General features: G+C 46.2%; 1 protein-coding gene across 1 annotated transcript; it reads right to left on the bottom strand.

Moving 5' to 3' along the window:
• Positions 1–736: 736 nt before the first annotated feature.
• TCP11 (t-complex 11) lies at positions 737–13,343 on the bottom strand. The gene is made up of 10 exons (XM_065403038.1): positions 13,269–13,343; positions 12,844–12,995; positions 9,387–9,519; positions 7,625–7,745; positions 6,044–6,264; positions 4,835–4,971; positions 3,160–3,380; positions 2,511–2,695; positions 1,915–2,078; positions 737–1,190 (listed from the first exon to the last, which is right to left on the bottom strand). Exons 2-10 carry the CDS (start codon positions 12,983–12,985, stop codon positions 961–963), a joined length of 1,554 nt encoding a protein of 517 aa, XP_065259110.1. The 5' UTR covers positions 12,986–12,995; positions 13,269–13,343; the 3' UTR covers positions 737–960.
• Between the last annotated feature and the right edge of the window lie 10,521 nt (positions 13,344–23,864).

The raw sequence follows: 23,864 nt of genomic DNA, 5'->3' as shown, positions 1-23,864 counted from the left end.
ATCCCACATTTACAGATGGGCAACTTGTGCCATGGAGGGTGAGTGGATTGGCAGGACCATAACCTATGCATCCTTACACAGTTCAACTCCTAGAAACCACTGCTTCTCCCTGCAACAAAACAAAGCTCCCACACCCTAGCCATCTTTTAGCCAAAGCAATTCTTGCTGTACAACATCAATAGTTTGATATTAAGGTACAATTGTAGCAGAACATCAAAGACCCTGGCAGCTCTGATAGCACAGTATTGCTCTAGCAGAAAGAAAGTTTACTAATGCAGCTTCAAAGTATTGAAAATTCACTCGTATAAAGGAGATGGAGGAAAAGACCAACATTTAACAATGCATGTTAAAATTTAGGAACTGGTTACAGTAGATTTGAATACAAAAATACTAAATCCATAGGGGATTAAACTGAGCTAGTGTAGATGGCACATATGAAGTAAACCAGATTTTAAAGTTAACACTGAAGGAGTATATCAGTTACATTAGAAAGTAAGCTCTGTCATTAACACAAAGCATCTTAATCAAATCCCCTCTCCCCGGCTGAGACTAAGAGGTGTCTGGAAAGCAGGCTAAAACCCACAGTTAATGGCAAGGCAAGAAAAAAAATCAGGGTTCAAATTCACAGGATGCATTACAACATTATGAAATCCATCTAGGCTCTTACCATATTTATTCAAAGTAATGAGATCAACTAACAGCAGGTATGAAAAAAAAAAGGCAAATTTTTTTTAGTTTAAAGGTTTATTCAGACAAATTGGGAAGTGGCAGTTGGTATTTATGTAACTGTCCCCAGCAGCTATGGTGGCCCAGCTGCAGAAGTGCTTTGGATGCTGCTGCACAGAACAGGACAGCTGTTTAGTTGGCTGCAACAGACATTACAAGCCAAAGCATGATTCTGAAAACTAGCTGAGTCCTCCTCCCCTCTGGCCCCAGTGCATGTGGTGCTTTCTGTAAGAGTTAGAAAGAATCTATTCCTGCTTCTGGCTCTGCCCCTGGGAGAACCACCTTTTTTAGAATTGCCAGGTAGTAGGGTCCATACACCTGCCTGTTGTGATAAATCACACTGCCAAATCTGTGGCTAACTTCCAGCAGTTCTTCCTGAATTGGAGCAAGGCCTTTTGGGAGACTGCGAGAGTTCTGGGCACTAGAAGACAGATGAAGGCTGAGAAATGAATGGATCCGCTGCTCTGTAGGTATGAAAAGAAAGGGTGTGATAGTAGCAGTCAGTCAAAGGGAAGAGTGAACACCTGACAATTTGAGACACTATCAGCTCAGCAGCATGGATATAGCTCTGGAGAGAACAGAAGGGAAATCATCCTGGTATAAAAAAACTGAAGTGCATAGCAGATGTCAGAATGCAACATGGAATTTAAGATTGTGCTTAAATGCAATAACTGCAACAGCACAGATCAGTGGGAAAGACTTCAGACTTAGTTTGAAATAGCTTGATAATTTACATATTACTAAGGTGGGCTAGTGGATAGAGCACTTAACTGAGACTCAGGAAACCTGCATTCCATTGCTGGCTCTGTAACCAAGTCACTGTGCCTCAGTTTCCCCATCTGTAACATAGGGATGACACCACTTTTGTAAAGTGCTTTGAGATAGGTGGTATTGTCATATGGAGCTTTTCACTGCTTGATCATTATCATTTAATGACTTCTGGAGAAGGAATGAGGATCTCAATCTAGGGGCACTAGGTACTCACCCTTGTGGCAGTCTGAGCAAAGATGCCAAAGACTGACCTTACATGAGGGAAACTTGCATGGTGGTTGCCTATGCTAGACCAGTCCTGGGAAAGGACTTCACTTTAGGGCTCTAAGGCCCAACATAGATTGTAGATAAAGATGTAGGGTGGCCTCATTTTTAAAGTAAAAAGCCAGCACATTAGACATTTACTCAGGGACTCACCAATTACGCTCCGCACTGCATTGTCCTCCTCTGCGATGCTCCTTATCTGGCCTTTGAGGGAAGCAGATTTATCGCTGGTGAAAGCAGGGTAACCCAGTTGCAAGAGAGATTCACTAACTTCCTGGTGCACATGATTGCTGATGTCCAGCAAAGCTTCTCGAAACCTAAAATCAGAGGTATGTTCTATATTCTTGGGCTGCTCCTCACCTTTGCTTCGCAGCAGGGAGAGGCTCCCACAGCAGTGGAACAGCTAGGCAATTCCCTCCACAAACCTGTAGCCAGGAACATCATGATGGCAACATAAGGCACAGACAACCAGCTGTACTAGTTTGGTGTCCCATGAACTAAGCTGCCCTAGTGCTTGTTACTGTGATCAGAATGATCAGCAGCACTGATTCCCCATTAACCAGTGAGTCACCAGTTCTAGGGGATTAGTTCCCAGCTGGAAACTCCTCCCCCAGCCAGAAACCCTGGCCCCTATTTGGATTTTAACTATCCTCTGAGTTAGAGTGGATTTCTGCAGCTCTTCTCATTCCCAACCAGCACCTGTCTACTCACTTGTCTCCCTCTGAAAAGATAATGGTAAAGCAACCAACCTGGTGTGAGGGAGCCCTTCCAAGAGGGCCTTTGTTACCCGTTTCAGCCTATCTACAAACCCAGGCGAGTTGAACAAGGCGCTTCCACACACACTGCTGGACACTAGCAGGACTGCAGCTATGATTGTTAGCTGATTCACTTGCAACTGTACCTCCTGCAGCCGGGCTTGGTCCATCAACAGAGTCTGCAAAGAAAGATCAAATCCCCCTGTGGGCATGGGGAGAGCTGTGCTCACCAAGCAGGGAGATTCTCAAGCTGGTGAATCGCAATTGCCCTTCCTTTTCTGTATAGATAATGGGAGAGGGCTCCCCTATGGAGAAGGATGTGAACCACTGATCAAACACAAACTCCCGGAAGCAGGAAAGGCCTTATGTTTTGCAGGGGACCCAAGCTAACAGAAGAGGGGAAATAAGCCACAGGCTAGAAGCTTCCACTGCCAAAAAGGGATAGGGGATCCAGCAGAGAGCTATTTTCTCCCCTTGCAGTCCTGTTGCCTGGCCCTGAGACAAAGCCAGCTCATGCTGTAGAGGTTACATAGGATTCAGGCCCCAAGCACCTGTTTATTTTGCTTATACTTAAGGCCAGTTCTAACTGCCACATCAAAGTGGCAGAGCAGTCCTCCCTGGCTGACAAGAAGATTCCTCCTACCTCAGGGTATTTCTCTATGCCTGGCTCCCAGCGGAGCAGATTCATGTATCCTTGGTTTAACACAGACATGGGACTTGATGTAGATGAGCTCCTGCTGACAGCCCCCAGTGAGAGTGGAGTGGGTGATCCATGGACCTCAGGATGGGATGGGGATGACAAAGAAGATGCAGAGACTTCTGCTGCTGCTTTGTGTAACCACTCAGTTGTGTGATCCAGGCTGTCTGGAACAGGATTATGGAGAGACGTTTGCGGGAAGAATCAGACTCAGCAAGTTGAATGGTGAAGGAACTGTTTTCACTCACTGTACTACATTACACTCTGAAGAGACAGTATGTCTCAGACTGGCCAGAGAGCAGTGCTGGCCCCTGGTACTTTACTGACACCTGTTGAGAAGCTTCGGAGTCAGGCTCATTCTCATAGGACACAGCCATGTCATTGTCAGGACAGTAATGCTGGCCCAGTAGTAGTGGGACTGGAAAGGCACATGTTCAGGGCTGGCCTCAGCTAAGCTTTGTAATGTGCAGAGGGCTAGGAACTATTACTCCACATATGGTGAAACACCTCTAACAAAACCAGACCAGCTCTGCTGCAAGCCAGCAAAGCTGGTACAGGGAGCAGCAAAAGGTTGCTCTCTATCTGGGATAGCTTGCCTTTGATTTATTCAGCAACTTAAGCATCCACCAAAACCTTCTAGAAATGCTCTGCCAAGGGTGACTACAGGCCTGTTTAACATTTTGCCCTTTCCTCTGAGGATCTCAAAGCCTTTTATATGCTTTAATGAAATCTCACAACACCTGCCACGGCTATTTTCTCCATATGCTGCAGGGAGAAACTGAAGCAGATTAAATAACCTGCTCTCTTTTACAAGGCAAGTCCGTGAGAAAGTTGGGACTAGAAGCCCAGTGTCCTGACTTCCAGGTACTGCTAACTACCAATCCCTCCCCTGGTTAGAAGCACTTCTCCTTACATTTGACAGTTTCGCCTTTCCATCTTGTTACTAATACAAATTTGCATGAAAGACCCTTAACAGCTCTGTTTCTAACTGCTGCTCCTGTTTACCCTGCACCTGAAGCTAGTATCTGCCACCAGCAGAATGTCTGCACCATTGGCTGATGTCAAACAGAAGACCAGTTTGAGGTGGGAAAGGAAGTAACTGGACATGAACTAAGCAGCAGATAATCCTATTTGTGTACATTATTCCACAGTAGTAAAGAGAGGACAATAACCAATGTCCCATTAACAGAAATACTTGTTTCACAATGAACGCTTAAAATTGTATGTGCACACTTTAAATGCTTGAGTAAGCTGTTAGGAAGACTGGTTTCTCCATAGGGCTGCTACAGCACAGCCATCTGACACAAGCCTCCCCCACACCACCCACTCCATCTGCCAAGAGACCCGTGCCAAGGGTAAGCTCATGCTCCAAACCCACCAACCCTTGACTCCTCTGCTGAATCTGTCCCCTTGTGGGTGATGGCTGTCTATCATGGAAAATGATATCCCTGCAGCCCCAGGATGAGATCCCTTCCCCACCTGCTGAACTTTGGGAATATTAATGCACTTTGGACCTATGTCACCCTGCGTTGGTGCTCAGTATTATTAATCCTTGTATAGGTATTCTTGATGATGACCCAGCACACCCCTGCACCTTCTCTCTCCTTCCCCACACACTCACTGGGCAGCTTGGCAAGGAGCTCCTGGAATTTCTTCTGCTCATATTGGATGGAGTGATCCTGCAGGTGGGGCCGGAGGCTCTGGATGGTAAAATTCACCATGTCCATTTTCATCAGGTCTAGCACCCGGAAAATCTCCCTGGGGTGAATAAGAGGACAAAAAGGATCACTACAAGTGTCTCACCAATGTCAAGTTGTCCCCAGAGACCCAGTCTTCAGTGCTGGGCATTCTAAGTGCACGGGGAGTCAGTACTCATGTCCTGAACTCACCAGCAGCCCAATCCAGCCCCACACACTACTCAGTGGCTTCCTTTTCATGCAGCACGGACTTTTTAAAAAAATCTAGTTTTTGTGCTGGGGAATGGTACCAAATTGCATGCCCCAGAGACCCATCCTACTTACCCTCGGAACTAGTACAACAGGGGCAGTGCAAGCTACTTCAGTGTTCCTCCAGGCTGTCTCTATCCTGATCTAGAGAGACCACCAGAAGGGTCAGAAGAGACCATGGCCTCCCACAACAGCTATGTTCCACTGAAACAATGAAATTATCCAGCAGTGGTATAGGCTTAGGAGTACAGAAGACAGGACATGGACCCAACCTACGGACTCATTATTGCAAGTAGTAAGAGAATTGGGCTCACTGCACTCAGAACTAAATGCAAAGTTCATTGCTGTGACTTAGGTTCTTCAGTCTCACTCACACACACACACACCCCCACACCCACACAGAGATAATTAGTCATTTCTCCTTCACAGCATGAAGGGAAAGAAACTACTACTACTTTTAAACAGCTGGGGGGCACTCAGATGATATAGTGATAAGGCCATGTAAGAACAGAAGAGAAATCAGGCACTATAGCTCATTCCCTTCTGGTATGACTGTCATGGAGGGGTTGGGGTGCGTGGTGTTATTTAGTGCCAATTAGGATGGAAGTTTTTGTGAAAGGGACATATGTCCCCTACGAACCGGACTGAGCCTCAAGTTCATTTCGCACTGGACTTTCCATTCCTGTGACCAACAATTTAATCCAATTTTCATTATTCAGAAACTCAAAATATCAGTGAGACAAGCTGAGGCTCAGTGTACCAGGAGTCCGGATGTGATACGATTATTCGGCAGGAGGCAGTAGATTCCCCTGCCACAACAATCACTGATTAAGGATATGCTGGTTTATGGGAGACCCACCTGTGTCCCAAACAGTGTCACCCACCTGAGCAACTGAACTGGGTCTGTCATACCCCGTAGTCTCTGCACTTCCTCGTCTCGAACAGGTGCACACAGCATCGCCATTGTACCTAAGATGTACATGGTGAGATTGGGGATGTCAAGAGCCCCATGCTCAGCCTCCTGTCTGATCAGCTCCATATCCAGGGATTCTTCGATCTGGCCCCGCAGACGGCTGTGCCGTGGCAGCAACAGTGACAGTATGGTCTACCCCAAGGAGAAAGTCAAAGAGAGAAGAGTCTGTTTTTGTTCAAATCTAGGAACCCTACAGCTCGCCAGGAGCTGCACAACAAGTAGTAAAGGCTGGCCTTATAGGAATGAGGACTCAGGTGACTACTAAGCACATTGAAACTTAGGGGCCACCATAGCAACTATAAGGGAATGTTTGTTCCTAACTGCTCTCCTTAAGGGTATACACAGCAGATGCTATATGACCATATGTCAGCCCCTAAATAATGTGTGGTCCCTATTCTTTCCTTTATAGCAGGGATACCTTCTAGTACTCTGTGGGATGGCTTTCTGGGAAAGGAGCTGCCTCTCAGGACTATAAAAGGGGAGAGGTATGGGCCAGGTCAGGCAAGTACGTTAGATGCTGCTGTGGGCTCTGCAGATAGGTATGGCTGTTTGTTAGTTTTAAACACTTAGCTCCTGTTCTAATATGTTGTGTGCATTAAAGACAGATGCTTATGTATGACTAGCCTTGGAGAGGGGTTTCTTTATATATAAACTTTGAGGAGTTTATAGATAGAAGAGACTGTATGCACAGTCACTGTTGGCCTAGGGAGGATTTTCAGGCCAAGGCATTTTCTCACTTTACTTCATATATCTCTCTCTCAGGCTTCTTTATTTAAGAAGCCTTGTAACAAGTAAGGTTTTAATAAAATCAAACCCATCTAATTCATTTTTAATTCAGGAATTGTGTGTTCAGTCTACAATTCTATTAACAGACGACATCTACCTTTCTTAGAATCCAAATCTGCTGTACTGAAGAGAGGGTTTGGGTCCACTGAGAAGGAATGATGGGGTTCAGTTGCAAGTTAAGGGAGAAGAGGTCGCCAAGTATTAATGAATGCAGCTATCCTTGGGGCAGGAAAGAGGGAATGTAAAAAGAGAGGAATACGTGGTAGTTGTCCTACCACCTCTGAGCTAGCCTTCTGCTATCTGGTGAAAACCAGTGGGTCCAATACTAATGAGACCTAAGCGGACCAGGACATTAGCCATCCTTAAGCAGAGTGTGGGTAGGGTCCTGCTCAAGAAACCACTGCATCAGTGTAGCATAGAGATTTAAGCAATATCTATGATCAGTTATGTCCATACTGATTGTTACATGGCTCCACTGGTTTTCATACCTTTCAGGTGTAGTTGATTTGTGTGTGGGACACTGGGTCAAGGGGACAGTCTTACAGACAGGATCTAGAAGGTTGGGCCTAGTATTTACTCATCCTTGCTGTGAATTCCACTCTCTCATGCCTCCGGTCTAATGTGTGGCCACAAGGCAAAGCTTAGATGTACATCATTAACAGAGGCCTAGCTCTAAGGTGGCTGTCCTATCTCATGAACTGCTCACCTCTTTAATTTCCTGCAGCAGTTGGATCACATGTGTGTAGTCTGGTGGACTAGCAGAGAGCTGTTCTTTCAGACTGTCCCAGAAAGCTTTGTGCAATGTCTCCTTCACTCGGCTTTCCAGGCTGAGTGGGGAGAGGGAACAAGTAACTATTATGAACATTCAGCCATCTCACACCTATCATTATGGAGGGGCTATGTCCACACTTGGACCTCTGCATTTTCTTTGAACTTTTATTCTCATGTTGGAAGCAACATGCCTCACCACTCTCCCTCCTATGGGAACCTCTATCAACCTAAATTCCACAGTTCTCACACATATGGTTCCTACCCAGCCATCTCTTTTCCCCATAGCCAAACATACTTCGGCCTTGTCTACACTGAGGTTGGTGTGTAAGGTACGTGTAGCTACACACCACAGTGAAAAGCAGGCTATGTCTGCTCCATAGCTGCATGTGCCAATGAAAGGCTGAGGTAGCGGGAAAAGTTCTGGCAAGGAGGAGCTCCTGGAGTCTTTCCCTGCAGCAGGGAAAGGCTCCAGCAATGGGACACTGGGCAGCACTGTCTCACTGTGCAGAGAGCCATGTAGGTAGGGCACATAGCTAGGGCCCTACCAATTTCACAGCCGTGAGAAACACGTCACGGACCGTGAAATAAGCCCTACCCAGTGAAATCTGATCGCCCGTTCCTACTAGAAGCACCCTAGCCAGGGGCTCCTAGCTCCCGCTGGGCTGGGGAAAGACTTGTCCATCACCTGCACAGGCACTCTTGAGTGGACCTCAGACCCACCTCCACCTCTGGGAACCTCCTGCGGCTGCAGGAAACTCCACAGTTGCTGCCTTCAGAGTGCAGCTCTGAAAGCAGCACAGAAGTGAGGGTTGCAATCCCGTGCCCCCCCGCAACAGGTTTGCGACTCCCCACCTCCCCCCAAAATACCCTTTTGGGTTGGGAACCCCACGGTTACAACAATGTGAAATTTCAGATTTAAACATTTGAAAAGGTGAAATTTACCAATTTTCAAATCCTATGGCCGTGAAATTAACCATAATGAAACTGAATTTGGTTTCATTAAGTGTTCAGGCATGTATTTACTCATCTAAGCAGCACTTCACCCTCTACACTGCTATTTATACCCATACAGTGTGTGTACTCTACACACGTATGTACGTGAAGACAAACCTTAATCTTACTTTTCTACCACTTAGCAATAGTTCAGAGGCAGCCCAGCCCCCCCCACACTTCAGAAGAATGTGATGTTTAGCCAACCTGCGATAGATGCAGGTAACTCCCTTCAAATCCCCCAACCACTACTCTTATCCTCAGAGAAGACTGACAGAACCGTACAATATTTGCAGGATACCTTTCTACAGAGCCTCTTTTTGTTCAGCACCAGGAAGGATACTCTGGTGGTTAAGGCATTCAGATAGGACTCAGGAAGTTTGCAGCTACAAGGCAGATTGCTGAGAGAAGATCTTTGCATCTCTTCTCCTTTGATTAATACTTAAGAAAAGGTCACTGTCTATACCTCTGAGTGCTCCATTAAACTCAAGGAAGACCAGATGTGGCATTTATCATAGTTCCAAGGGAAAAATAAACTTGAAAAAAAACATAACATATAGCACCAAAACCCACTTTCTTTTCCTTTGTAGTTTCTAGATACTTTCAACAGCGATAGCCCTCCAAATCCTCCCCTCCCCCATTTCCCATTCTAGCCATATAATCTGCAACCTCAGGTAAGAGAAAAAACGAAGAGGAGTACAACGAACCTGTTTGGTGAGAAGTTGACCTTTTGCAACTTGAAGTCACGGTTCACCACAATCTCGTGTGCAATGGTCATTTTAGAAACTTCTTGTGCTGTTTCTAGTAATTCTGCCATGGAGAGAACTCGTGGAGGGCTGGCTGCAGAAAGGAAATTAATGAGACCTAGTTCTTTATCATGATCAACTACAGTCTTAGATCCAACATTTAATAAATCTAAAAGGTTTTACAAAATTTAATACGGAAATGCAAACTGAATGAAAGCCTGTGTATGTAGGGTGGGGTTAAAACATCCCCCTCAGAATATGAGAAACAACATTATGCTCCTAGCTGATGAAGAAATGCTGACACTGACAAAAGTAAAACTGATCAGTTTGGTTTCTATGTCTAAACAATGGAAGATTAAATTTCATTAATGGTCAAAAGCAAGGGCCCAATCCTCTCCCAGTGAAGTCATTAGCTAAACTTCCATTAACCTAAATGGAAGCAAGTTTGGGTCTCAAAATCAATTTAAAATATCACTCTGTGGTTATTGGTAACACCAATATAGGAAATAATTGTTCAAATTAAAATGGTCTTCAAAAGCAGTACAAGACTGCTCATTGAGTGAGCTGAATAAAAATGGATTGTATAAAAGCCTTATCAGTTCATGCTTGGTCCTATTACTTTTGACAGGTTCTCATACCTAGGCTTTAACCTCTTAATGACCTCCAGAATAATTATGCAACTAATGTCTCTATCTTGTTCCGCGGCTAAAATGAACAGTGAAACAACTACAAGTCTTATAAGTTCTTTTAACAGCATCCCTTCCAGTGTAAAGATACCAGGAAGACGTATTCTGAAGAAGAATTTCACATTTTTACCATTTTAAGAATAAATAAGTTAGATAAAAAGGAATTAGCACTCTTCCTCTCAAGTATTTTCAATATAGATCTCCCAATACATGATAGATGCATTTTTCAGATGGGGTAACTGAAACTCAAAGAAGCTAAGTGCCTGAAAGCAAACACTGAGTCAGTGGCAGAGCTGGAAGTAAAACTCATGTCTCCTGACTCCCTTGGTAGGGGATTAAACACCCTAGACACATTTTGGAAATATTAGCTGACAAACTACTGATTTTATACTGTCATTTCAGAATCTCATGAAAATCATCAGTTGTGGGACTATTATCTAGGGTTTCTACATTCTAGAGCAACAGGAAAAATTACAGGTGAAATTCACTGATTAAATTATGGGAGAGATGTGGGGTGAAAATATGATGCCATGTGGCCTAGCTTAATAGCCATAAATGGGAGAACAATTTACAAGTTGCAGGATACCAGAGACAATACAGAACAGGAATGAGACAGCAAAGAGTCACATGTTGGAATTATGGATTCTAACAGTGCTATAGGCTTGCCTTCATATCCTCCCATTGGGTGACTCACCCTCTTGTTATATTTTAAACCTTAGCCCCTCATTCTGCAATCTGGTCTGTGTACATAGACCACTAAGCCTGAAATCAATGGGGCTCTGCAAAGGCACAAGGGTCTGCCTGTGTGGAACAGATTGCAAGAGAGTGGTTTAGGATTGTAAGCATTTTGGGACAGGAAGCATTTATTATAGGTCTGTACAGGGTGCTTAGCTCCACACCCTCCCCTCAATCTGGTTGGGGTCTCTAGGGCTACTATAATACAAATCAGGATTAATTAACGGAGTTGATTAATCATACAACTATTTGAAGTGCCAAGGAGACCCAGAGTTTTAAAAGGATGCTCATTTATGCTATAGTTTAAATCTAAAATAATGAGAGAACTTAGAACTAACTAGATAACCCATGCCAATGGAGCCTGCATCTGATAGATGTTTCCATAATGAAAGTATATCATCCATATACTGGATAACATTAGTAGTATGTGTGAGGGGAAGTAATTTAACCTAGAAAGTTCTTGACCAGCAAGTGGAAAAGTGGATCAGGACACTAGCAGCTATATGAAAGATTAATACAGGATAATTTAGAAAGCTGGGTGTAGAGAACCTTCCTCAGCTAGGCAGAGAAACCGAACAATTGCTAAATGAGTTTGAATTGATTAGCCCATCCCAAAGCAAAGCAAAGGAAATAGTATATACCATGACTGGTGTAGAAGGGGGTATGGTAAAATGACAGGTCCCCTTTCTGAACAGATTACAATCTAAATTAGACAAGAGGGTTGTGTGAAGAAAGGCTAGTAGCAGGTTGTATGCTATGAAATGATGTCAGTCATATAAAGCCCAGTCCTGCAAAGAATCATATACATTTGCATTCTTACTGGCCTGAGTAAGCCAGTGGGACTATACCTGCGTACGAAGTCCCTAGCTAGCTTAAATCTTTGTTGGATAAGAACTACTAAAGACACCTATGCTGCAGGAAGGGAACATTTGAATTTTTTTCGGATTTTAGTTCCACTGAACTGTGCAAAGGAATTTACTGATCTTTTAGACAGGTGGAATTCTTAAGATGCACCACTGTTTGTCTAAGTTGATGCATATACAGAAAATGATGTATAAGCTCTCCAAAAGTTACAATTCAACTCATCTGAGAAAGAATTCAAACTGAATTGACAAACCCAGATTCATAGTTTTGATGTGAGCCCCTCTGTCCTTTCATACTCCTCTTTTTGTATCATGTGAAACAAGAGCGACATCTAGTGACCATTAAAAAACAGCACCTGTCATTTATTGAAAGCTGTACAAGGCAGAGGAGTTCACAGTTTAGACACACTACAATTAAGAGTCACAATGCAGTACAAGATTCTACTGCTGAATTTTGACTAACTTAAAAAAAAAATCACTTAATGGTGGAACATGAAAGAGGTTTAGTGGAAACATGCTCTAAAGAAGCCTTTGAAAGAACAGATAAAGGCACTTTGGGGCACGAAGTGAGAGAGGAATATTTGATACAGCTGATGGGAAGTGTAAGACTTTGATCTGGGGTGATCTTTGCAAAAAAATGTGATATCTGTTCCCCCCCCCCCCCCCTCCTCCAAGGTTAGCAGTGGGATGGGATGTGGAGCCTAGGATTCCATGTCACCAGGTTAAGAAGGTTAGCAGAACAGTTAAAGATTTGTATGTTTTCTGCCCCATAGCGCCACTTCAGCACACTATGCACGAGGCCCAGTCATAACATTATTAAATGTAGAAAAAGAGTCATTGCAGAACTTAGTCTAAAAACAGGTCAGCAATGGTTCAAGCTGCCAAGAGCAGTTGTATAGTCTCCACATTTGAGGCAGAGACTGGACATCTCTCAGCGCTAGTTTAGTAAAAATCAACCCTGCCTGGAAGCAGCGGGATGGCATGAACCCACTACCGGTCCCTTTCCAAACCCAAGGGCTCTCTTTCAAACCTCTCCCCGAAGCCCTGTCATCCCTGGTTAAACCATTGTTTGCATTGAACCCTGTCAGGACGGTAGAGACTGGACTTTTCTAGCATAATCGGAGGCTGACGTACACGTTGGCAGCTGTGGTGGGCAGAGGTTGGGCACGTCCCCATCATGGCTCTCCTGGGCCTGCCTCGCTTTCCTGGGCCTACAGGGCACACTCTCTGGATCACTGCAGTCACTGGGGGGTGTTTCCTCTCTGGGGTTAGGCATCTTGTTCCTCCTGCAGGTCGAGGGGAGACAGAAGGTTAGAAAGGGCGGGAGCAGAGAAGGCATCAACTCAGGCACCACGGGCCCAAGACGGCCACTCCTCTAGTCAAGGGAGGGGGCCGTGAACTGAGTCAGCCCGGGCCTGTGGGGAGCCTGGGCACGAGACAAGGTGGGGGAGAGACCAAGGGGGGGGGGCGGAAGACCCCAGGGCGAGGCGGGGACGGGACCGTCCAACGGCTCCTTGCCTCAGCGGGAGTCAGCGAAGGGTGGAGAAGCGGCCCCTCACCTTCCCCGGCGGGTCCGGGCGGTAGTGAAGAGGCTGGGGCCGGACCGGGTGGTGGGGAAGGGGCAGCGGCCGGGACCGGACCGGACCGGGCGGTGGTGACGAGACAGGGGGCTGCCCGGCCGCTCTCGAGCCCCCTCACGGAACTACTGCTGCCGTTGGTTCAGTGAGCGTCCGCTCCCAGCTTCAAACAGGACCGAACCAACTGCCAGCGCGTGGGAGGGGGGAAAAGGCTCGACCTCTTTACACCCGTGGGGGCTACAGACGGTTCCCAGGGAGATTCCTCCCCCTCGTGGCACCGACGAGACCTAAGCCACCGTGTTTTACTTCTTTGGGATCCTGTTCTGAATGAGGTTTTATAATCCGCCCACTTCTCTGTTAGAAATGGGCTGCTCTGCATCTTGACCCATAACAAGCTCTTTTCAGGACTGAACCAACCCCAGAGAAATGGGGATGGGCCTACCACACAAACTCGCCTCCATTTAAAAGCCGCCTAGGGGAGCCAGGTCCCATGCTAAGAGATAAAGTATGAATTACCCTTGGATTGTGGTGCGATAATTAATCCAGCACTACGCTCTCGTTGGAATTATATTTTTCTTTTAAAATAATCCCCCCTCTAGCCAAATGGAATGCTCCAAAGAGTGGCTCGGCCCACGGCCTACTTGGACTCTACCATCCAATAGACGAGGAGGTAGACAGGTGAAGAGAATAGTCAACTAGAGCAAAGCCGGGGGGGCATCCCTAGGAATTTAGCTGTAGAGTTGCATGACGCTTTATTTATTGTAGGGCCTGCGCTATTTATAGGCGCCTTCATAGTAATTTATTTTAAATAGTACCTGGTAGGATCCCTTCTGACTGGATGGACCATGCAAATTAATAGCTGTAGGTTGGCAGCACGTGTGGTTGTTCACACCCCAGAAGGTGCTGTGATCCTAGGGGAGGCATAGGGCTGATTGCAAAGTAAATCAGGCACATGGGAGGTAGTAATGTTTAGTGATCAGAGCAGGGGTTGACTGAACTAGGCCTCCTAGCTGGCAAAGGGGGGGGGGGGCTTCAGGGGAGTTAGGACACTTGGGTTCTGTTCCCACCGTTGGAGGTTTCTAGATGAGTGACGAATCCTAAGAATGCATTCCAAGAAGTGGGCTGTAGCCCACGAAAGCTTATGCTCTAATAAATTTGTTAGTCTCTAAGGTGCCACAAGTACTCCTGTTCTTTTTGCGGATACAGACTAACATGGCTGCTACTCTGAAACCTGAAGAATCCTGGGTTCTGGTTCTTGTGAAAAGTGGAGGTGGGATGAATTGTATGTGGAGTGGTACAGAACTATAGCAATAAGCATGTTGGAAACCTATAGGAGGATAAAGATTTTTAAATTATTATTTACAGTGTAGTGGTGTCATGAACCAGGATGCCAGGTGTTGTACAAGCAGAGTGAAAAAGATGACCCTTGCCCTGAAGAGCCTGCAATCAAAGTAAATCCTTTTTCTTTTCTTTTGCAGAAGAGGGGTGGGGGGAGGAAGGAAGGTGCACAGATTCGTTCATTGTTCACTTGATGGCTTACTGGAGAGGAACAATTTTGTTAATTTATGTTGGTGCCTGCACTTTCTTGCCTTTTCCTTCCAAACTATATTTATTGTGATTGTTTAAGCACTATCCTGATCTCCGAGCAGTTTATAAAACTCAGTACAAACTGTTCCATACAAAAATTAAAACTGTACTGCACGGGTAAGCAATGTGAAAACTAACCTCCATAACAACTACACAACTTTGCCCTTGTCCCATCAATCTGCTCACTTCCCATACCCTCAGGAAAATGCGTGGGTTTTGCCACAGGCCTAAAGGTTAACAAATCTGCATCCTGCTGGACCAAGGGGAGAGCCGGTATCTGGTATCTTTATTGTTCTAAGAGACATCAGTGCTAGAAGACAGGGCTGTATCAATCTCATTTCTGCTGTGAGATGTATGCTGTTGGCTCAAATCGTCTCTGGATATTCAGAGTGTTGATTCTGTAGTACCAGAGACCTCAGCAGCTCCTTTCGTGGACCTTTAGCCTCTGACATCTCTCTGATGAATTTCCCCTCAAGGGCTGTGCAAGTCTTTCCTTTAGGATAGAGCCCTCTGGTTAAACACTTCAGGGTGCCAGGCTGAGTGTGAGGTGGAAATCAGGTGGATAGAGCTCCAACCCTCATCCTCTAGGGCAACGGTTCTCAAACTTCATGGCACTGAGACCCCCTTCTGACAACAAAAATTACTACATGACTGTGGGGGGGGACCTAAGCCTGAGCTCGCACGACCCCCTACCCCAGGCAGGGGGGCCCAAAGCCTGAGCTCCACCACTCCATGCAGGGGGGCCAAAGCCCAAGGGCTTCAGCCCTGGGTGGGGGGCCTGTAACCTGAGCCTAGAGCTGAAGCCGAAGCCTGAGTCCCACTGCCCAGGGCTGAAGACCTCAGGCTTTGGCCCTGGGTGGCAGGGCTCGGGCTTCGGCCCCAGACCCCAGCAACTCTAATGCCAACCCTGGTGACCCCATTAAAAGGGGGGTCCTGACCCACAGTTTGAGAACTGCTGCTCTAGGGGCTGCTTCCCATTCTACTTTTCTTCCCTTAGGAGTGAAAGTAGCCAGAGACTTTGCCGGACTCTCTAGGAAGTAACACAGGCGTGAGCCCCGTCTGCCTACAGGAACCCCTCTATAGCACGATCCCCCAACTTCTATAGCACCCTTGATCATCTCCAGCCTATCTGTGATCTCCCTGCCTCAGGCTCTGGCAAAAAAACCCTCTCTCCCACCATCACCTCCTTGTGAATCTTCATAACCTCAGGTGCTTTCCACCTGGATTGTGTAGCCATAAACTGGGGCCAAAGTGTAGTTGTTCAAGTGAGAAAAGCCTGGGTTTGAAGACTTTCAGGCCAGGCTGAACGGTGGGTTCATGGGAGGCTAGGGTGGGTGACATTTGGGGTAGGAATAATGATGCAGAAGGTGTTTTCCTTTCTCATGGGGACTCTGTTGCCTTCATGCACATACCCTGCTGTGGCAATTATTTAAATGTAAATGTTATAAAAATGCTGTAATGTGTCTAAATGAAATTAATGAGGTGCAACATGGTCTAGTGGCCTGGGCATCAGGAGACCCGCCTTCCAACTGCCGTTCTGCTGAAGACTTGCTGCGTGGCTCTGGGAGGGTTGTTTTACTTCTCTGTGCTTCTGTTTGTGCTCCCGTCTGTCTAGGTCGTAAGCTCTTTGGGACAGAGACTGGTTTTTACTTTGTGTGGACAGCACCCAGAATGGTGGGGCTCTGATATGGGTTGGGGCCTCTAGGCCGATACTAAATATGGCTGCTAATGTTTCAGAGGTCTGAGGAGAGTAAATGGGCACAAAGGTTAAACCTTCCGTTTGCTCTGGATGTACTTTTCTCTTGTGCAGAGGGTTCACACAGGGTCTGTGCATCTCTGTAGCCCTATATTGAGGACTTAGGTGGTGCACAGGTATTGCGCTGGCTCTCTGCACAGGGATACAATTCCCTTGTTTGAGAAGCCCTCTCCTAGGCAGATAACGGCTGCATTGAGCCATTGCCTACCAGAAATACAGTACTGTTGACACTTGTACATCTTGCCAGGAGTATCTGATTATTTGGGAGGCTGCAGGACTCTGTTATGTTCACCAGCAGATGGCAGCAGCCTTTCATGACAGGTGACGTGGGAGTGAACAAGGGCACATTGGGAAAAGCTTAGAAGACAAAAGCTCACTCCTAGCCTGCACGTCTCATAAAGACAAGGTTTAACTGGGTTGCCCTGGCCCCAGCAATTTGGGTCAGATTTTAAGCAGAGCTCAGCCCCCCATTTAGGAACCTCAGTGAATGGCCACCTTTTTGAAAGTGCATTCAGCAGTTCCCCTGAGAACAATGGAAGCTACGGGGGGAGGCTGAGAGTTTTGTGAAAATCTGGTCCTGAATGTAGCAGTGCTTTGGCCTGAAGCAATTGCAGATATGTAGCTGGACTGAGAGGCAGGTGTACATAATTTAGTTGGGGATTGGTCCTGCTTTGAGCAGGGGGTTGGACTAGATGACCTCCTGAGGTCCCTTCCAACCCTGATGTTCTATGATTCTATGATAAAGAGGGAGCATGGGGGTGAAGAAAGGGAGTTGATGAAGGGGACAAATCAGTGTAACCCAAAATCACATTTTAACCAACCTCTTTTCAAAGCAGCTGAGCACCCAGAGCTCCCGCTGACTTCATTTAGAGCTGTGAATGCTCAATAATGCTGAAAATCCGGTCACAGGGTCTGAGGTTGAGAACCCAAGTTCAGAGGCCACTTTATTGAAAATGTGGTCTGTAGGCTCGGTGCCTCAGTTTCCCCTTCTGTAAAATGGGAATAGTGAAACTTCCCCTTTGTAAAATGCTTTGAGGCTTGTGGATGAAAAGCGCTATATAAAGTATTTTTCCCTGTACTGATCAATTGAGAAGGAGTCATGTGGCCCGATTTTCAGGAAATGCTGAGCACCTGCAACTTGTATTGTGGTTGGTGGAACCTGCCTGCACTCAGCAGCTCTGAAAAGCAGTCCAGTGGTCCATACGGGCCGTTCTTTGTACACGGGGATTATAGAAACCAAATTCAGGATCTGTCTATCTACAGTAGATCTCTATCTATGTAGAGTCTTGTGTAGTGTCCGTCGTATAAGCACTGTTAACAAAACAGCAACAAAAGAAACACTAAGGACAGATGAAAACTCAGTTTCACTTCTCTAATCTCTCTCTCTCCTCTAGATATGGTATATAATGTTCCTTAACAAAGACATTCCTCCACATTTTATTGACCCTCCCAATCTCCCTTTGCCCCCCTTTACAATGTGTTTCATCGATGGAAGTCACAAATAATTGGGAAGGTTTTCCCTGTCCGAGTGAGGGTGGAGCTGAACAAAAGGAGGTCACCCCGTCCAGGTCCCTTTGCCCTCTGTGGAATGGCAGGAATTTCTCCGTGCTCTATAGTCTGGGGCAATAATGGCATCAGCAGCGGGCTGATTGTTTTCATATCTAAAGCCTATGCAAGTCTCCGGCTTAGTGCCTGTCAGCTGCAGGAGTATTAACCTTAGAACTGTCAGAGCTAATAAAAATCCTACGCTGCCGGTGCGGCTGTGGAGTGTGGTAGGAGGTACCACCAGCAGCTGCGGGATATAGTGTCTACAACAGTTGTAGAGTCCCCACGTGTGCAGCTCCCCATTTATTTTATCCGTTTGCTCCCTATGGGTCCAAAACACTCGCCTTGACATCCTGGCCCTATTAAAGCCAAGGGTAAAACTCCCATTGACTTCAATGCGTCTGGGATTTCACCATGTGGATTTTGCTTTAATCTTGCTCGTCTGATAGGCGTTTATGCTGCCATTGAAATCCCTGGTGAGCTCTGGGGGATCTTCTTGCTCCTATGAAATATCCCCCCACCCCTTCCAAGTTTATTTTATAACCTCCCAGTAACCTGCATTCGCTGATGCTCAGCCTGCTAATTGAGTGTGATCAGCCAATGGTTTAGCAGCTGCAGCTGTCAGCAGGAGCCATGAGGCTACAAAGCAGAGTGGGGCACTCGGGGGTGGTGGGGGGTGGTGAGAATGGTGACAAAACACAGGTTGCTTATCTTTGCCAGCCCCTGTGTCCTATACACATGTATGCATGCATAGACCTACACTCTGCTGTCCCAGTGACACACATGTGCATGCACTCTGCACCCAGTGCGGGTATCCTATGCACACTGCTGCAGAAAGGGCACGCATGGGCCTAATTTGCCTCAAGGAGAAATGCATGCATGTGCATGCCTGCCCATGGGTGCACCTACACGCGCACACACATTGTTGCACCAACCAGACACACATTGTAGTTGGGAGTGCAGCTGCTATATGTGGGCGCCCTAAGGGTACATCTACACGTAGACCTGGGGGGAGGAGGGGTGATTCCCAGCTTGAGCAGATTTCAGAGTAGCAGCCGTGTTAGTCTGTATCCGCAAAAATAACAGGAGTACTTGTGGCACCTTAGAGACTAACAAATTTATTAGAGCATAAGCTTTCGTGGGCTACAACCCACTTCTTCGGATGCATATAGAGTGAACCATATATTGAGGAGATATATATACACACACATACAGAGAGCATGAACAGGTGGGAGTTGTCTTAATTGGGTAAATGAGACTCTTCCTGTTGGAAATGTAACCTTTCTCATTATAAATGGTCCAGATCCAGAAACTGTGAACTTCCCCCACTTGCTCCGAAGACAACCCTGTATTCGGGTGCAAGTGGCCCCCATGATTTATACCCTACATGTCACCATGAGCTGGAATAAGAGCAACTTGGCTGAGGTGAAGCCCGAGTGTGCCCCATACAGTTCCCCCATATTTGATGCATGGTACCGGGCATTATTACGAGAACATACTCCTAGAAGAAGGACTAGAAGTATAGCTGATACCATACTGGGGGGAATAGGAACAGGAACTAGTGCCCTAAACTCCATAGACCTTGAAGCACTACGAAATAAAGTTAGTGCCATGGAAACCCTGCACTACTCGATAACTAAGGGGCAGGAACACCAAATTGCTCAGTTAGTGCAAACAGATATAGATACTGTAGATCTACAATGGTATACATGGCAGCATATAAATCATACTTTCTGGGCAGAATATGCTACCATGAGAGAGATCGCAGATAAAACTGCCATGGCTCTGTGGTGCTCAGAACAACAAATCCTTTCCATAATGTTGATGGAGAGGGAAATGGACTGGGTACGGGCCAAAGATATGATGGTCCTAGCCCCTTTATTGACACGCCATCAAAGTAATCTATTTACACCATATATTGCTGGATGGTACAAACCATTACATTCTTCCCTTAATGTACAACAACTGAGCGGAAGTATTTCAGTCCAAGTGCTAAGAGCCCGAGATGCACAGGTAACTACAGTACTTTGGCCATTCTCAGCACTGCCAGTAATCCAAGGACAACATATCTGGGTTCCCCGGCTAGCTGGAACTTACATGAATGTTAAAGGGGATATAGTAGACCATAGAGGGTGTGAGGAGTGGTCCCCACAACAATGGGTGTGCCACACACTCCCTGTCCTGGAGGAGCCATGCTCCCTCCAAAACAGAGAATTAGTTACATGTTTCTGGGATGAAATGGATAATTCCACCACCAAAGTATATTTTAATGGAAAGAATTGTGTCTGTGTTGTAGGTCTGGAACCTGTAATATGGCAAAACAAATTTCATTCAGGTCCCCCGGTGCAGAAATGTATGTGTACTGTCTCCATACTACATACCCCTAAACTAGTATTCTATTTCCCAACATACAAAGAAAAAGAAATAGATATGGGGACCTTGGACCTGGAAAACCTTGACCCTGATTTCTCCCTAGGCATTAATTGGGCAGGCCTATATGGATGGATATACAATAACAAACAAATTAGTGAACTAACAAAATCCACTCGAGAGAAAATCCAAACAAGAAGTTTGGCTATCCTCCATGAGGGAGGAGAAATACTCAGGGTGGCTGAACAGGCAAAACAATTAAGTATCCACCACTGGTACGATGTGTTTAAAGGATGGTCACCCACCTGGTCAGCAGTCCTAAACATAGCTTTCCATCCCATCATTGTTCTATTAATAATCCTAACTGTTATGTTAGTTCTAATGCTCTGCATGTGCTGCTGGATAAAGCAGATGTATTCCAAATTAAAACCACATTCTGAAATCATGACCCAATACATAGCTTTGAAACAGAGATTTTAAATGGTGACCACTCAAGAATTGTTCTTGAGAGGTCAAAAGGGGGACAATGTAGAGAAATCTCTGTATTAACTATCTCTATAAATCTTTATGATGTTGCATTGTGTTATTCTGTATTAAGTATCTTTCTTTATGACATTTTGTATTAAGTATCTTTATGACATTGCATCTTGCATGATGTTATTTTGTATTTCATATGACTTGGCATTGTGCCTCTCTATTTTCATACAACTTTGTATTAGATCCCTATATAGAAAATTGGTAGAAAACTTTGTATCAAATGTTATAGCCCCTAAGGATAGTATAGTTAAAGTAAAAGCCTTTTTTCTAGAAGTAGAATAAGATCTTCCCTCCACTCTGTAATCAATTGCCCTATTGACTGAACGAGGTGTGAATGAGTGAGGCGTGGAAGACACCCACCTCCAGACAGCTACAACAGTTGCAGAGGGAATGAGAGCCAGAGCAAAGGACAATACAACTTGTCAAGTGGGCCCCACAAAGAAGAGCAGACATATTGACGGCCTCAGGGATTAGAAGCAAGCACCTTCTTTAGAAAACACCCTCTTTGAGCAGCATTGGGACAACACCCAGAGAAAAGCAGCACAAAGACCAACGGACACAGACCAATGGACACAGACCCAGATTTTGAATCTGGTCTAGATTTGCACAAGAGGGAAGCTGCTATAAATATGAGGTGTCTTGCAGGAGGACCCCGGGTCTCGTCTTGTCACCATCGGAGCATCGATCCGGATCGGCAGAAGCCCGGCTCCACCCCTCCCCCATCTAACTCACCTGGCCAGTGCAGTTAAGGGGAGCAACTAGTTGGTAACAACAGCAAGACGGAGTGTGTTTGTATGTGTGTGTGTGTGTGAATGCATGACTGTGATATATATCTCATATGCATATTGTAGAGTATTAATTAATACCGGTATTACTAATAAATGTGGCGTTTTGCCTTAATCCCCCTGAAAAGATCCTGTATAGTACTTTGAGTATGTGGCGTTTTGCCTTAATCCCCCTGAAAAGATCCTGTATAGTACTTTGAGTACAACACAAGGAGCTGTCAGGATGCGACAGCGGCCACACCCCGGAGACCGTCTCGACTGGCGGGCTAAACCAGGTGAGGGTAGCTGATGAGTATGAGACTCTCGGTGAGTTAGGGCCTGTCTACCCACTGCATGTGAAGGCTGGATCCGGCTGACTGAGGCAACCTGGTTCAACCTGGTTCAATGGTCAGGAAGGCGATGACAGCAAGCGTTGTGGAACGCTTAAGAGCACGACAAGACATGTAGGCGTCCTGGTCATCCACTGCACCCTGCCCTATCTCCAGCCGTCTCGACTTCTGTCCTGCCACTGGATACAGATAGGAACTGGGAAGACAGAGTGAGGCTGACGTCGCGCAACTCTCCCTCACTTTAATCCAATTCACGCGCAAGTCTCGACATCATATCATATCATATTACATCATATCAAGTCCTGTGGCGATGGGCGAGCGACGAAGCAGCAGGTGTGCATACACTGGGAGCTGGAGCCGCGGACCTGCACATAGGCGGCTCAGGCATAATGGTCGTTCCTCACTGACCGAAGCAGCAGTGGAGCTCGGCATCTTCTTGAGCGACTGAGCAGCCCTATTCAGGATTGCACTGCTCACCTCCGTAGAATGAGGAGGGGGCTAGAAAAGGTGCCCTAAACATTGCCTGCTTCACCAGGGCCGGCTTTAGGAAGTGCGGGGCCCAATTTGAACAGTTTCGACGGGGCCCCAGCAGGGATGACTAAAAAAAAAGCCACTTAAAAAGAACCCTTTCATTTCTTCCATGTATTATTTATTTTCCATGACTATATAAATAATAATAAAATTATATATTACATACATTGCATCATATATTAATTAGCTGATTTTCACTTTCATATTAGGAAAATAATTTATATTTTGATAGTTGTACAACTGATTTTCTTCAATAATGTTTATTTTATTAAAATTTATAAAATATTTCCTTATTAATATAAAATTGTGCCCTCCTCCCCCCCACCTCCCAGCGCCTCCTGGCCCGCGGAAACAAATCCTGCTTCCCCAGCGCCGCCCCGCCGAAACAGCTGTGGGCCGAAAAGGAAGGTTGGCGTGGGGGGGGGGGGGGGGGGGGGAAGAAAAGGCACACATAGGGTGACCAGATCACAGCAGTAAAATAGGACCTGACCCCTCCCCGCTCGGCCCCACCATCACACCCCTCTTCACCCCCTAGCCCCCCGCTGGCTTGCTGCATCCCTCCTAGTCAGTCCCCCACCCACCACTTGCCTCCTTTCACCTTCTCCCTCCCCTGCCAGAAACCCCCATGCCCGCCCCTAGAACCCCTGCTGGCTCACTGCTTGCCTCTTTACCCACCCGCCGCTTGCCCACCCGCTCGCCCCCCCCCAAAGTATAAAGCCTCATTCAAAGACCCAGGGGTCACTATATTACTGCACACAGCAGTCAATCAGTGCAGTTGTAGATAAATCGCTGCATTATGCATTTTTGTATAACTTTTATATGACTTTGTATTGAACCTTGGTAATGTTATAGCTGGCCCCTAAGGTAGTATAATTAAGGTAAAAGAAAAATGTCTTTTTGCTAGAAGTAGAATAAGATCTTCCCCCCACTTTGTAATCAATTGACCTGAATGAATGAGGTGTGAATGAGGAAGGTGTGGAAGGCAGGCACTTCCAGACAGCTGCAACCCTTGGAGAGGGGCTGAGAGCCAGCCAAGGAGAGCTTTGCCCAGGGCTGAGTGGGACAGAGTTTGGGTGCAGGGTCCGGGCTGGGGCATGGTGTGGGGTGCAGGATGGGTGGAGGGGTGCAGGCTCTGGGA

Source organism: Emys orbicularis, chromosome 4 (assembly GCF_028017835.1).
Source record: "Emys orbicularis isolate rEmyOrb1 chromosome 4, rEmyOrb1.hap1, whole genome shotgun sequence".
Classification (NCBI taxonomy): domain Eukaryota; kingdom Metazoa; phylum Chordata; order Testudines; family Emydidae; genus Emys; species Emys orbicularis.
This window is presented reverse-complemented; position numbering and strand designations above follow the sequence as displayed.